General features: G+C 42.6%; 1 protein-coding gene across 1 annotated transcript in view; it reads right to left on the bottom strand.

The window, feature by feature from the left end:
• TMEM131 (transmembrane protein 131) overlaps positions 1-16,070 on the bottom strand; it is a 198,055-nt gene that overhangs the window by 104,873 nt on the left and 77,112 nt on the right. The window contains 1 exon segment of the mRNA XM_070429901.1: positions 15,792-15,915. Coding sequence (XP_070286002.1) covers positions 15,792-15,915 — 124 coding nt within the window.

Raw genomic sequence — 16,070 nt, 5'->3', positions numbered from 1 at the left:
GAGGATTCACACTACCTGATTCTAGGAATTACTAAAAAGTTATAATAATCATGACCCTGTGTATTAGTGAAAGAGTAAACATATTACAACATAATGGAATCTAGCAAACAGACCCATGCATACAAGGTCAATTGATTTTTGACAAAATGCAGAGGGATTTCAATGAAAAAGGGCAGGTTTTCAACCAATGGTGTGGGAACAGTTATATGTCCATATGCAAAAACAAAAGAAAACTCTTCATCCATATCCCATACCATAAACAAGCATTAACTCAAAATGCATCACAGACCTAAATGTGAAATCTCAAACTATTAAACATCTGAAAGAAAAACTGGAGATCTTTGTGACTGTGGTTGAGGCAGAGTTCTTACTACAACACTAAAAGCATGACCCATAAAACAAAAATTTGATAAACTGGACTTCACGGAAATTAAGGGCTTCTGTTTTTTGAAAGATTCTACACGAGACTGTAAAGAAATGATACAGCCTGAAAGAAAAGATGTCAATCAACATGTGATAAAGAAAACTTTGTCAATGAAAAGATGCTCAACATCGTTAGTCATTAGTAAATGTAAACTAAAATAAAAAAGTGTACACCTCTTTGAGTGACTAAAATAAAAAAAATGAACCCAAATGTAACAGTGGAGTGTAATAAAGATTTTGAGCAACTGGAATGCTCAGACATAAATTTTTATTTATGTTCCTATAAAAATCTATACATTAATGTTTATAATGGATTTAACAACTCCAAACTGGAAACAACCCAAATATCTTTAACTGGTGAATGGATAAAAATGGCAATGCTGCCTTCCAATGAATTATCACCCAGCAATGAAGTGGTACAAAGAGCTGAAACATCCAACTACTTGGATCAATGTGAAATGAAAGAAACCAGACTTGAAAACCTCTATACTGTACAGTTCCATTTATATAAGTTTCTGGAATAGGCAATACTCAGAGGCTACAGTTGATTGAGTTGTTGATTACATGGCTTTATGAGTTTGTTAAAACTCAGAACTCTACAGTCACAAGCTGATTAATGAGGGGGTACATTCTGAGAAAGTCGTGGTTAGGTGATTTTGTTGTGGAAGTACACTTACACAAAACCTAGATGGTACAACCTACTGTTGTAATTGCATATGCTATATACTTTTATAGGACTGGAACAGTAGGTTTGTTTATATCAGCATTACCACAAACAAGTAACCATAGTATGAGAACCAACAACTGGCTTTTCTTTTTTAATACAAGTGCCCGACTTAAGCTTTGATTGCAGAGGCATTGACTTCAAAGCCAATAAAAGCATTGCCAGACACATGACCTGATAAAGAGGCAGGCTGCCTTCTTCCCACTGATGATCCTTTGTTTAAGAGATCCTGGTTAGTATAACTGATCATTTGGGCTACTTGTTTTTTCTCTTCCTGTATTTTAAATTCCCTCTTATGGTATTTTAAATTCACCAATAAAGATGAGCCCACAAAACTATGGGCCCCCACTCTCAACCCCAATAAAAGCAAAACACCAGGCTCTTGTTGCTCTCTCCTAGGTAGTCTCTTGTATGCTCCTAGGGCCTGTCAGAAATAAACTCATTTCTAAGAATCACAGGGTGGTCCAGTCATAACATTGATGTAGAAAGAGGAGATGTCTATGGGAAACTCACCTGGGCCAATAGCCCTGAGAAAGCAGAAAATGGTAACGCACTGCGCTATGATTTTCTGACAATGTCACTATGTGATAGGAAGTTTTCAGCTCCAATACAATCTTATGGGACCATCTTTGTATATGTGGTCCATCATTGAACAAAATGTAGTTACTTATGAATGTTATGAGGTACACTGACTGTACACTAAAATGGGTGAATTTTACTGAAAACATACTCTAATAAAAAATATATTTTTTCAGATTTACTCAAAACCATATTTTAGACACCCCCCCCCCCCCTTTTTTTACAAGGGTCTTAATTTTCATGATCCCTGGAGCAAGAAAAAATAATTGAATGTTTGGGTTTAACTCTTGGTAGGCAACAATAAACTAAACTCTACTTGACAACAAAATCACTAAACAAAGTGAATAATAATATCACTGAGTTTGTTTGGAACCACAACAGACCCCAAATATCCAAAGTAATCATGAGAAAGAAGAACAAAGCCTTTCAAACTATGCTCCAAGGCTATAGTAATTAAAACGATGGTACTGGCATAAAAATAGACATACAGACCAATGAAACAGAATCGAGAGCTGCCAAATAAACCCCTGCATACACGGTCAACTTATATTTGACAAAGGAGGCAAGAACACTCCACGGGGAGAGGATAGTCTCGTTAACAAATGGTGTTGGAAAATCTGGATAACTGCGTGCCAAAAGTAAAACTGCAACCCTATCTTACACCACTCACCAAAATGGAAATAAATTAAGACGTAAACGTAAGATCTGATACTGTAAAACTCCCAGAACAAAACATAGGGGAAGAAGCTTCTTGGCATTGGTGCTGGAAGTAATTTTTTGTATCTGACACCAAAAGAACAATCAACAAAAGCAAAATCCAACAAGTAGGGTTGTATCAAACTAAAAAGCTTTTGCACAGCAAAGGAAACAATCAATAAAATGAAAAGGCCATATACAAAATAGAAATTACTTGCAAACCACATCCTATATAATAATCTATATATATAAAAGGCTAAGTGACTGAATGACCGTCCATCCATCCAACTGACCAATCGGCCGGTACATATGATGCACACTGGCAATTTCAAAATAAACTTTGACTTGCACGTGCGTGATACATATAAAGCTCTCACTGATGCCAATCGCATATGTCTCAATCTGTCACTGTTGATCATGCAGTAATGTAACTACCACACAAATCTTTCTTCTAATTAATTTCCTTTCACTGTGCACGAATCTGTGCACCAGGCCACTAGTCCTATCTAATAATAGACAAACATGGTAATTAACCATACCTCTGCTACGCTTCCCATTGGTTAATCAGGGCAATATGCAAATTAACTGCCAAGCAAGATGGCGGCCGGCAGCCAGGCAGCTGAAGCGAACATGAGGCTTGCTTGCTCCAGTGATGGAGGAAGCCAAGGTTCCCTGCCTGCCGCGGCTGGGCTCTGAGCTGCACTCTAAGCAACAATGTTGCGATTATAGAATCTAAACAAACCCCCAGATACCTGCTTTCAGCCAGCGGCCTCGGAGCTGGAGCCGCAACAAAGTTTCAATTACAGAAGATAAAAGAAAAAAAAAGAAAGAAAAAAGGAGAGACTGGGAGCTTCAGTTGCAGGCTTGGCCAGCCTGAAAACAGCCATCAGCCCCTCATCCAGGCTGGCCAGGCACCCCAGTGGGGACCCCCACCCTGAAGGGGGTGTGACCAGCTGCAAACAGCCATCATCCCCTCATCCAGGCTGGCCAGGCACCCCAGTGGGGACCCCCACCCTGAAGGGGGTGTGGCCAGCCTGAAAACAGCCATCAGCCCCTCACCCAGGCTGGCCAGGCACCCAAGCGGGACCCCTACCCTGATCCGGGACACCATTCAGGGCAAACCAGCCGGCCCCCACCCGTGCACCAGGCCTCTATCCTATATAGTAAAAGGGTAATATGCAAACTGACCCTAACAGCAGAACAACTGGTCACTATGACACACACTGACCACCAGGGGGCAGACGCTCAATGCAGGAGCTGCCCTCTGGTGGTCAGTGAGCTCCCACATTGAGGAGCTCTGCTCAGCCACAAGTCAGGCTGATGGTTGCCAGTACAGCGGTGGTGGTGGGAGCCTCTCCTGCCTCCTCAGCAGCGCTAAGGATGTCCGAATGCAGCTTAGGTCTGCTCCCCGTTGGCAAGTGGAAATCCCCTGATGGCTGCCAGGCTGCCAGAGGGATGTCTGATTGCCAGCTTAGGCCCAATCCCCTGGGGAGCAGGCCTAAGCCAGCAGATGGTCATCCCCCGAGGGGTCCCAGACTGCGAGAGGGCACAGGCTGGGCTGAGGGACCTCCCCTGGCCCCCGAGTGCACAAATTTTTGTGCACCGGGCCTCTAGTCCTATATAATAAAAGGCTAATATGCAAATAGACTGAACAGCGGAACCAAACTGGTTGCTATGACGTGTGCTGACCACAAGAGGGCGTGCGCGAAACATGGCAAGCGTTGGCTGCAGGAGGATGGTGGAGCAGGTGAGTGAGGGTGCCAGACCAAGGCAGGGCGCCAGTCGCTGTCATTGGGGCGAGCCTCTGGTGATTACTGAAAATTCTTTGCTCCTACGCGCCGCAGTCCTGCCCAGCGCTCACACCTGCTGCCATCTGCCAGCGCTGACCCGAATCGCTCCACACCATCAGCGCGTGGGAGCGGGGCTGCCGGCAGATATGGGACCAGGGGCCAGGGAGGGAGGGGTCAGATGGGGGCACGGAGGATGGGCCGAGACCCGCCCCTGTGCCCACCACAGCGTCGTGGCCCACAGTTCCTTTCAAGGTGCACGAATTCATGCACTGGGCCCTAGTATCAAATGAGGGGTTAATATCCAAAACACATAAAAAAGTCATACAACTCAGTAACAGAAAAACAAACAACCCAAATAAAAAATGGGCAGAAGATCTAAATAGACATTTTTTTCTAAATTAAGATATCCAAATGGTGAACAAGTATATAAAAAGATGCTCAACATCACTAGTCATCAGGAAAATGCAAATCAAAATCACAGTGAGCCCTGGTTGGTGTGGCTCAGTGGTTGAACATCGACCCATGCACCAAAAAGTCGCCAGTTCAGTTGAGGCACATATCTGGGTTGCAGGCTTGATCCCCAGTAGGGGGCACACAGGAGGCAGCCAATCAATGTTTTTCTCTGTCCTCCTCAAAATAAAAAATCAATAAAAACATATTTTAAAAAAACACAGAACAGTGAAATATCACCTCATACCTCTCAGAATGGTTATCATTAAGAAAAGAAGAGGTAACAGTTGTTGTGGATGGGGAGATAAGGGAATCCTTATACACTGTTGGTGAGAATGTAAACTGGTGCACTCATTATGGACAACTATGAAAATTCCTCAAAATATTAAAACAGAACTATCATATGATCCAGCAATCTCACTTCTGGGTATATATATCCAAAGGAAATGAAAACAGTTATCAATGAGATATATGCACACCCACAGTTATTGCAACATTATTCACAATAGTCAATATGGAAACAACTAAGTGTCCATTAACTGATGAATGGATAAAGAAACTGTGATACATACACAATGGTTTACCATTCAGGCATGAAAAAAGGAAATCCTGCCATTTGACAACACAGGTGCATCTTGAGGGCATTATGGTAAGTGAGATAAATCAGATAGAGAAAGACAAATACTTAATGATATCACTTTTATGTGGAATCAAAAAAGTTGAACTTGTAAAAACAGAGTAAATGGTGGTTATTAGGGGCTGGAGGAGAGAAGATTGGGGATATATGTTGTTTAAAGGAACAAATATGCAATTAAGTAGATAATTTCTGGAGATCTAATGCAGAGAATAGTGATAACAGACAACAATACTGTAGTATAAACTTCAAAGTTCCTAAGAGACTAGATCTTAACGGTCCCACCACAAAAAATAATAAAAAAAAAGATAATTATGTGATGATAGAGGTGTTAGCAAACCCTATGGTGGTAATCATGTTGCAACATATAAATGTTCCAATTCAAGGTACATTTACACAATGTACTTTAAATTTACACAGTGTTATGTCAATTATATCTCAAATTAAAAGAAAAAAAATGAACCACATCCTCACTGTATTAATCCATCTCTTCCCAGTTTGTTTCATCACTTAACATCTTATAAAATTTACTTATTCCTCGTGCAGGACTGGGGCCTCTCACAGTGCTAGCAAAGAACAGAAACTTAAATGCTGAAGGACTAAAATAGACTCCACTGTCCAAGAAGTCACTTTGTAGAGCAGAATTTCCCAAAGATAGGGGAAAAAACATGAGAGTTCAGAAGTGGGTCTGAGAGATGGGAGAAGTAGTAATTAGCATAGAATGTGAGCTTCTGAGAGGACAGACAGGTGTGAGACTTGGCCTCTGGGTGGCTGCTGAGGATGACAGGTGAGAAAGGCGTCCTGAGACTAACCAGCCTTCATTGGGTTTGGGCTGGGTGAGGGTGTTTTTGTGGATGCAATGGAAGCAGGGGTGTGAGAAGTGGCATGGTGTTTGCTGTTCATAAACCTCGTCAGCATACATTGACTATGGTCCAAACAGAATGCTGGTAATGAGTTATTTTTGACCGGGGGTCCTCAAACTACTGCCCGCGGGCCACATGCAAATACAAATATTGTATTTGCTCACGTTTTGTTTTTTTACTTCAAAATAAGATATGTGCAGTGTGCATAGGAATTTGTTCATAGTGTTTTTTTTTAAACTATAGTCCGGCCCTCCAACAGTTTGAGGGACAGTGAACTGGCCCCCTGTTTAAAAAGTTTGAGGACCCCTGTTTTTGACCTCTGTAAAGGCCAACCCTTGATAAGTGCAGATACAATAGGGCAGTGGCTCTCAACCTTCCTAATGCCGCGACCCTGTAATATAGTTCCTCATGTTGTGGTGACCCCCAACCATAAAATTATTTTCGTTGCTACTTCATAACTGTAATTTTGCTACTGTTATGAATCGTAATGTAAATATCTGATATGCAGGATGTATTTTCATTGTTACAAATTGAACATAATTAAAGCATAGTGATTAATCACAAAAACAAAATGTAATTATATATGTGTTTCCGATGGTCTTAGGCAACCCCTGTGAAAGGGTCGTTTGACCCCCAAAGGGGTCGAGACACACAGGTTGAGAACCGCTGCAATAGGGCCTGTAACACAGTGAAGCAGGCCTTGGCCAAGGGGCATGGTGCCATCAGATGGTGGCCCATGGGGAGAGAAGGCCCTGCGGGTGGAGGACTCTGCCTGTTCACATCCTCCCACTGAACGCATTTATGGCCCAGCCTGTCTTCCTCCATGGAGTCTTCCTCCAGCATGCATAGGTCTCTATCCATCGACTTCCATTAGTCTGAATGTTTGTAACACCCATTTCAGCCTGTTAAACGTTCTCTGTCAACTCTTCCTGGAGAGCATTATACAGACTTCTGTTAGGTTGTAAACCACCTAATGTCTAGGGGCCACACAGGTTTCTTGTATCTCCTCACAGTTTATAGAATGCTGCCAACTAGGAATGTAACTGATACTCAAAATGCTCTTTTAATTGAATTTTATTTTTTTGTTTTATATTTAGGATGTAAAGGAGAGAGGTTTACTTATTGGGGAATAAAGCTGTCAGTGAATAATGTCTCGGGAAAAAATTTATTTACAACTCTTGCCTCCCCTATGCTGCTGTCATACTCCCCTTCTCCCCCTACACAGAGGTAAGTATCATAAAAAGAACCTCTGTTGGTCACTGATGAATACAAAGTTCCTGGAAACTAGTAGGCACTCAACAAATATTTGTTAAATTAATTAATTCCTACTTCCACACAGATGGCAAACTATTTTTTTAATTTACATTTTCTTATGTTTTAAATTTCAAAAGTAAAGTGCTTATTTCACCTGGTGATATCTTGTAAAGATATATGAAATTAATGCCACCAACCCTCCTCATTCTCTTCCTTTTCAGGTTATCCAGTTAACCTGTGTATCTGTCTATACAGTACATTACTCTGACTCTTCTTAAGATATCCAAATATATAGAAATTTTGTTTTATAAAAATGGTACCATATTCTACTCTACAATGTGCTTTACTACATATTAACATGTATACCATAGCACATCTACACTAATAAAAGAGAAACATGGTAATTGGCGTACGACCGCTACCCTTTTCATTGGCTAATCAGTGAGTATATGCAAATTAACTGTCAGCCAAGATGGCGGAGGGCAGCCAGGAGCTGAGAACAGGATGCTTGGTTGCCCCAGCGATAGAGAAAACCAAGGTTCCCGCCTGCAGCTGCGGGGCTCTGAGCTCCTGAAGCAACAGCTCCAAAAGATACAATGTTTCAAGTAGAAGCTAAAAGATGGCGGTTAATCTGCAAACTCAGGCTCCAAGCGGTAGAGCGAAGCCAAACAGCCCTGAAGCCGCAGAGCAGAGAGGCCTCCCAGCCCGGGGATCAGCGGAGCCGAGAGGCCTCCCGGCCCCTGGATCAGCGGAGCCGAGAGGCCTCCCGGCCCCTGGATCAGTGGAGCTGAGAGGCCTCCCAGCCCCTGGATCAGCGGAGCTGAGAGGCCTCCTGGCCCCTGGAGGCCTCCCGGCCCGGGGATCAGCGGAGCTGAGAGGCCTCCCGGCCCCTGGAGGCCTCCCGGCCCGGGGATCAGCGGAGCCAAGAGGCCTCCCGGCCCAGGGATCAGCGGAGCCGAGAGGCCTCCCGGCCCCTGGATCAGCGGAGCCGAGAGGCCTCCCGGCCCGGGGATCAGCGGAGCCGAGAGGCCTCCCGGTCGCCTGGATCAGCGGAGCCGAGAGGCCTCCAGGCCGCCTGGATCAGCGGAGCCGAGAGGCCTCCCAGCTCCGGGATCAGCGGAGCCTGATGGAAGCCCTGTGTGTTTATGCACCCTGGGGGTGCAGAGGTCCTGTCCTAGGCAGAGGCCTATGGCGAAATTTTGGACTCTGAGAAGCAGCCTATGGGCTGGAAGGCAGCTCCTCTGACCTCAGTGCTGGAGAAGACGATTAAGCAGAAAACTAAAGAAACCAATTTTACATCATTTCCCAGGTGGAGAACAGTAGGCATGTAAGCCCCTGACCAGTGCCCAGCCTCTCCTCTGTCAGTCTATCTCACTCTTAGGTACCATGTTCTTTGTTCTGTCTTAACTGCAACTCATTTTTAAACTAGATTGCTTTTAAAAGAAGACTAAATAAAGTTTCCCTTAAGTTATTTAGGTGGTGCTGGGGCTGCTGGGGCTGCTGGGGGCCTGATAGAAGACACAAACATGCAACAGGTAGCCTGTACCCAGCAGCTCCAAGGCTGGCCACCTTGGTGCTGGGGCTGCTGGGGGTATCAGAGACACAAACCGGCAGGCCTGGCACCCAGCAGACCTGAGGCCTTTGTGGCAGCACTAAGGAGCAGCAAGCCAAGTGGTAGGAAGCAGCAAGCAGCTGGGCAGTAACAAGGGAGGGGTCCCGGACTGCAAGAGGGCACATGCTGGGCTAAGGGACCCCCCACCCATCCCCAGTGCACGAATTTCGTGCACTGGGCCTCTAGTCTATATATATAAAAGCCTAGGCGACCATTCGACTGTTCGACTGGTAGCTATGACACACATTGACCACAAGGGGACAGATGCTCAACGCACAGGCATGGAAACATGGAACAGATCGATGAATCTCAGAGGGAAAGGGGGAGGATAGAAAGAGATTTACCAAAGATCTTATATGCATACTAGAGGCTCGATGCACTGATTCATGCACCAGTAGGGTCCCTTGGCCTAGTTGGCGCCCTCTCGCAATCCAGGACCCCTCGGGGGATGTCGGACTTCTGGTTTCGGCCTGATCCCCGCAGGCCAGGGTAAGGGACCCCACCAGTGCAAGAATCCGTGCACCGGGCCTTTAGTTATTTCATATAAACAGAACAGTTCTAATTCATTCTTTTTATTATCTCCATAGTACTCCATACTACTGCTAATATTACGTTTTGTCAATTCCCAATAACACGCATGGATGTCAGAGTTTAACCTGAAATAAAATAATGTCCAGGCTTCTACATCTAATCTATATATATATAAAAGCCTAAGCGAACGTTATGGCAGAATGACCAGTTGCTATGACGCGCACTGAGCAGGCAGGAGGGCGAGCAGGCAGGCAGGTGAGTGGTTAGGGACAAGCAGTCCTGGGTTGCAAGAGGGATCCTGGATTGTGAGAGGGATGTCTGACTGTCAGATGTCTGACTGCAGGGATCGGGCCTATACTGGCAGTTGGACATCCCCTGAGGGGTCCTGGATTGCAAGAGGGTGCAGGCTGGACTGAGGGACCCCCCCCCCCTAGGTGCACAAATTTCGCACACCGGGCCTCTAGTTAATAATAATCATTAACATTCATTAATGACCTTCAACCCATGAGAAGAGATTATTTATATATATAAAAGCCAAGCAACTGGAATGCCAGAATAACTGGTAGCTATGATGTACACTGTGGCAGCCAACCGGCCCGATTGGCCCACCCTCCACCTCCCACGGCCCCTCCCTCCGATCAGGGGCGAGAACAGCCAGCCAACCTCCCGTGGTACCCCCCCCCCCCGCCCCTATTGGCCCCCCCAATCAGGGGCAGGGCCAGCTGGTCAACCTCCTGTGTCTCCCCCCCACCCCCCGCCAGCCCGGAACCCACTGTTGCACCAATTTGTGCACCGAGCCTCTAGTTTATTATATTAAGCATACTAAAATAAGTGGGCCAAAACACTTTAATTTTAGTCACAGATTGAAACGAAGTTTATCTTAATCTTCTAGTCTCCGTATTGTGAGGAATGGAAAACAGGTTGGTTTTTAACTTGTTCTCTGACTATATACACATTTACTTGTCTTTTGAAGAATTTTCAGAAAAACTATTCTCTTTGTATAAGATGCATAGATAGAAGTCAGTACCTGCAAGAGCCTAGTTCATGTCAAAATGTCACATGGGCCCTAGCCGGCTTGGCTCAGTGGATAGAGTGTCAGCCTGCGGACTGAAGGGTCCCAGGTTTGATTCCGGTCAAGGGCACATGCCTGGGTTGCAGGCTCAATCCCCAGAAGGGGGTGTGCAGGAGGCAGCTGATCAATGATTCTCTCTCATCATTGATGTTTCTATATCTCTCTCCTCCCTTCCACTCTGAAATCAATAAAGAAATATTTTTTAAAAGGCACATGGTTGACGTTTGGCTTGTTTTGTTTGGTCCACACTACCTGTCTTTCTAAAGCTGAATTCACTATCAATATGTAAAAATTAGGATATCATATAAAAATGACTATTTCTGACTTTTTGGAAAATTCGAAGAACTGCACATGGACTTACACTTCCACTTATTTATATTGCCTACATGAAGAATCTGTGTTTGGAACTATTGTTCTAGTCTCTGTATTGTGATAGCACCATGAAAAAAGTAAAAACCCTCACCTTTAATAAGGCTGAAGCTTGGATAAGTTTAGAAACAAGACACTGCTTGAATTAGCAAAGACAGTTAACAAGTTAACAATAAATCTGTAGGCAGTTGTGAACTATTTTAAAACTGTTTCTATTTGCACTTCATTATTTTGCCTTTAACCCAACATGTCTGAATGCCTGACAGCTGGGTGATTTCCATATGTGCATCTCTATGTACAAGTTGTAACTTACATGCCACAAACTGTACCTTACCATGATCCAAATCACTGGGTAAGGCCAACAGAACACTCAGACCCTCACCTTGGCTCTTGCCACTAGTCACTAACTGTTTCACCAGGGCAAACCCCTCAATGGTTTAGCTCTTCACTTCTATAATAAGGGTGCTGGACTAGATGAATACACAGGTCTCTCCCAGCACTGGGAGACTATTATTTGAGACCATTAGTTCTTTGATAAAAAAAATTGCAAAATGGTGGGGTGGGAACTGGGAGGAGGAGAGTTATGGGGGGAAAAAAGAGGAACAACTGTAATAATCTGAACAATAAAGATTTAATTATTAAAAAAAATAAAATAAAATACATTTCATTTTCACAACTGAAAAAAAAAATTGCAAAAGCAGCTTATAGGTAAAGATATAGAAAATAACTTGAGAGAACTATTGCATTAAGAAATTTTATAGTTCTGGCTGAGTGGCTCAGTTGGTTAGAGCGACCCTCTGTGCACTGAAGGGTTGCGGGTTCGATTCCCGGTCAGGGCACATGCCTGGGATGCAGGTTCGATCCCTAATTGGGGCACGTGCAGGAGGCAACCGATTAATGTTTCTCTCTCACATTGGTCTTTTGGTCCTCCCCGATCTCTCTCTCTCTTAACCTTCTTCCTCCCTCCCTCTCTCTAACTGCTAAGAATGTCCCTCTGGTGAGGAAAACAATGTTTTTTAATCTATATATATATAAAAGGCTAAGCAACAGGCTGACTGGCCGACAGGTATAACACGCACTGACCACCAGGGGGTAGATGCTCAACGCAGGAGCTGCCGAGTGACAACAACTTTGCAGAGTGCTCTCTCGCACTTCGGGACCCCTCAGGGGATGCCAGACTGCCAGTTTCAGCCCAATCTCCACAGGCCAGGCCGAGGGACCCCACCTGTCAGAGGAACCCCACTCACTCCACAGATGCCCTTTGAGCCCCAGGGCCGCCCCAGGTGCGGCCAACTGGGAAGGGACCACGGGAGGTTGGCTCCAGGGCGTATCCGGCCCATCTGGCACAGTCCTGCCCCACAGACCACCTTCTAATTAATTTCCTTTCAATGTGCAGGAATTCACGCACCAGGCCTCTAGTATAATTATAAAAACTTTGAAAACAGCTTTTAAGTAACAACAAAGAATAACTCGAGGGAAATTCATTTTAAGAAATATTTTAGATAACAGATATTTCCAGAACCAGTTTCACAGATGAATTCTACAAACTATTCAAATAAGAGATAAATACTATCCTTCTCAAACTATTCTAAACAAAAACTGAAGAGGAGGGAAAGCTCTCAAAACTTATTCTATGAGGCTAGCTTTAATCCTGATACTAAAACCTTGTAGACAAAGGCACTACAAAGAAAAAGTAAATTACAGGACAAATATCCCTGATGAACACAGATGTAAAAATCCTTAACAAAATATCAGCAAACTAAATTTATCAATACATTAAATATACACCATGATCAAAAGAGATTTATCGCATGAACACAAGGATGGTTCAATATCCACAAATCAATTAATTTGATACACCACATAAACAAAATGAAGGACAAAAAATTATATAATCTTATCAATAGATGCAGAAAAAGCACTTGACAAAATTCAACATCTGTTTATTGAAAAAACTCTTAAAGTGGGTATAGAGGTAACATACCCTAACATAATAAAGGCCATATATGACAAACATACAGCTAATATCATAATCAATGATAAAAAGCTAAAAGTTTGTTCTCTAAAATCAGGAACAAAACAAGGATATCTACTCTTGCCACTTTTATTCAACATTATATTGAAATTTGTAGCCATAGCAATCAGACAAGAAAAAGAAATAAAAAGTATCCAAATTAGAAAGGAAAAAGTAAAACTGTTATTTGCAGATGACATGATACTAAACATAAAGATTCCACCAAAGACTATTAGAACTAATAAGTGAATTCAGTAAAGCTGAATTATAGAAAATTAATATACAGAAATCTGTCATGCTTCTATATACTAATACTGAATGATCACAAAGAGAAAGTAAGAAAACAATCCTATTTACAATTGGCATCAAAAAGAATAAAATACCTAGGAATAAATTTAACCAAGGAGGTAAAAGACCTCTACTCTGAACCTATACATACTGATGAAAGAAACTGAAGAAGACACAAATAAGTGGAGGGATATGTTCATGGGATTGAAAGAATTAATATCATTAAAATGTCCATTCTACCCAAAGTGATCTGCATATTTAATGCAGTCCCTATCAAAATACTAATGGCATTTTTCATAGAACTAAAATAAGCAATCCTAAAATTTATATGGAACCACAAAAGACCCTGAATATAACCTGGCTGGTTTGCTAAGTGGTTAGAGTGTTGGGGTAGAGTATCAGCCCATGGACCCAAGGGTCACTGGTTTGATTCCTGGTCAAGGGCATGTACCTTTGTTGCAGGCTGGATCCCCAGCACGGTCAGGGTACGTGCGGGAGGCAGCCAATTGATGTGTCTCTCTCACATCGATATTTCTCTCTCTCTCTCTCTCTCTCTCGCCCCCTCCCTCCCTCCCTCCCTCCCTTTCCTCCTCTCTAACGGAATCAATGGAAAAAAATATCCTCATGTGAGGATAAAGCAAAATAGACCCTGAATAGCCAAAGAAATCTTGAGAAAGGACAAAGTTGGAGGTATCATGCTCCCTGATTTCAAACTATTCTACAAAACTATAGTAGTTAAAACACTATGGTACCGGCACAAAAACAGACACATAGATCAATGGAACAGAATAGAAAACTCAGAAATAAACCCAAGCTTACATGACCAATTAAACTATGACAAAAGAGACAAGAATAAAGACAGTCTCTTCAATAAATGGTGTTGTTGTCAAAACTGGAAAGATACATAAGAAAAAAAAGAAACTAATTTCTTACACTATATACAAAAAACTCTCAAAATGGATTAAAGACTTAAATATGAGACATGAAATTATACAAATAAAGGAAACATAGGTAGTAACTCTTTAACATCAATTTTAGCAATCTAAATATATTCTTCATCCTCGCCCAAGAGTATCTTTTATTGATTTTAGAGAGAGGAGGGGGGAGGAGAGGGAGGGAGGAGGGAGAGAGAGAGAGAGAGAGAGAGAGAGAGAGAGAGAAGAGAGAAACATGGATAGGTTGCCTCCCACACAAACCCTGGACCAGGAATTGAACCTGCAATGTAGGTATGTGCTCTGACTGGGAATCAAACCTGCAACCTTTTGGTGCACAGGATGACATTCCATCTAACTGAGCCACCCAGCCAGGGCAATCTTAGCAATGTGTGTTGTTGTTTTTTTGTATGTCTCCTAGGGCAAAAACAAAAGTAAAAATAAACAAACTGGATAACATCAAACTAAAAGGCTTTTGCAATGTGAAGGAAACTATTAACAAAACGAAAGGGCGACCAACTGAATGGAAAAAGATATTTGCAAATAAGATATCTGTAAGAGGTTAATATCCAAAATATATCAAGAACTCATACAACTCAACAACAAAAAAGACACCAAAAACTCCAAACTACCCAATTAAAAAATGGACAAAGGACATGAACAGACATTTCTCCAAAGAAGACATGCAGGTGGCCAACAGACACATAAAAAGATGTTCCACATCACTAATCATTAAGGAAATGCAAATCAAAACCACAATGAAATATTACCTCGCACCTATCAGAATGGCTATCACTAATAAATCAACAAACAACTGTGTTGGCAAAGATGTGGAGGAAAGAGAACCCTCATGCACTGTTGGTAGGATTGCATACTGGTGCAGCCACTATGAAAAACAGTAGGAAGAGTGATCAAAACATTAAAAATAAAATTACAGTCAGGCAAGTGGGGCTCAGTGGTTGAGCACTGTCGACCTGTGAACCAGAAGGTCACGATTCAATTCCCAATCAGAGCACATGCCCGGGTTGAGGGGCATGCAGGAGGCAGCCGATCAAAGGAGGCAGCTGATCCATGATTCTCTCTCTCTCCCTTCTTGTCTGAAATCAATAAAAATATTTAAATAATAAAAATAAAATAACTCTATGACCGAGCAATCCCACTTCTGGGTGTTTTTCTGAAGAAAATGAAAACATTAATTAAAAAAGATACACGTACCCTATGTTCCTTGCAGCATTATTTATAATAGTGAAGACATCCACCGATAGATGAATGAATAAAGAAGATATACATAGCCCTGGCTGGTGTGATTCGGGAGGTTGAGTGCCATCCTGTGCACCAAACGGTTGATGGTTCGATTCCCGGTCAGGGCACATGCCCAGGTTACAGGTTCAATTCCCAGTCAGCGTGTGTATGGGAGGCAACCAACTGATGTTTCTCTCTCTCTCTGTCTCTCTCTGTCTCTGTCTCTCTCTCTAACCGCCCCCCTCCAAAAAAAATATGCTTAAAAGTTCTAGACATTTCAAACTCAATAAAAATCTGCTATAAATAAGAAAGACTTACCCTATTTTGAAAAAATGATGCATGAAAATGTGATGTTGTAGCAGATATTGATATTAAAGTAATAGTTTCTTCAGAACTAGGATTATGTAAGTAAACTTTTTCCATTTTTGGCATTCCAACTGGCCTGTACAAAACAAAGAAAAAGAAAAGAAAAGAAAATTACTGTCACAAATGCTTCAAAGATCATTTCTAGCTGTTGAGTTAATTTCTAGTTGTTAAAAAAATCAAACATTAAAGAGAGTATAAGGGGGATAAATGGTGATGGAAGGAGACTTGACT

The sequence above is a fragment of the Myotis yumanensis genome, unplaced genomic scaffold (genome assembly GCF_028538775.1).
Source record: "Myotis yumanensis isolate MYYU_CA2020_CCGP unplaced genomic scaffold, mMyoYum1.0.hap1 SCAF_11, whole genome shotgun sequence".
Classification (NCBI taxonomy): Eukaryota; Metazoa; Chordata; class Mammalia; order Chiroptera; family Vespertilionidae; genus Myotis; species Myotis yumanensis.
This window is presented reverse-complemented; position numbering and strand designations above follow the sequence as displayed.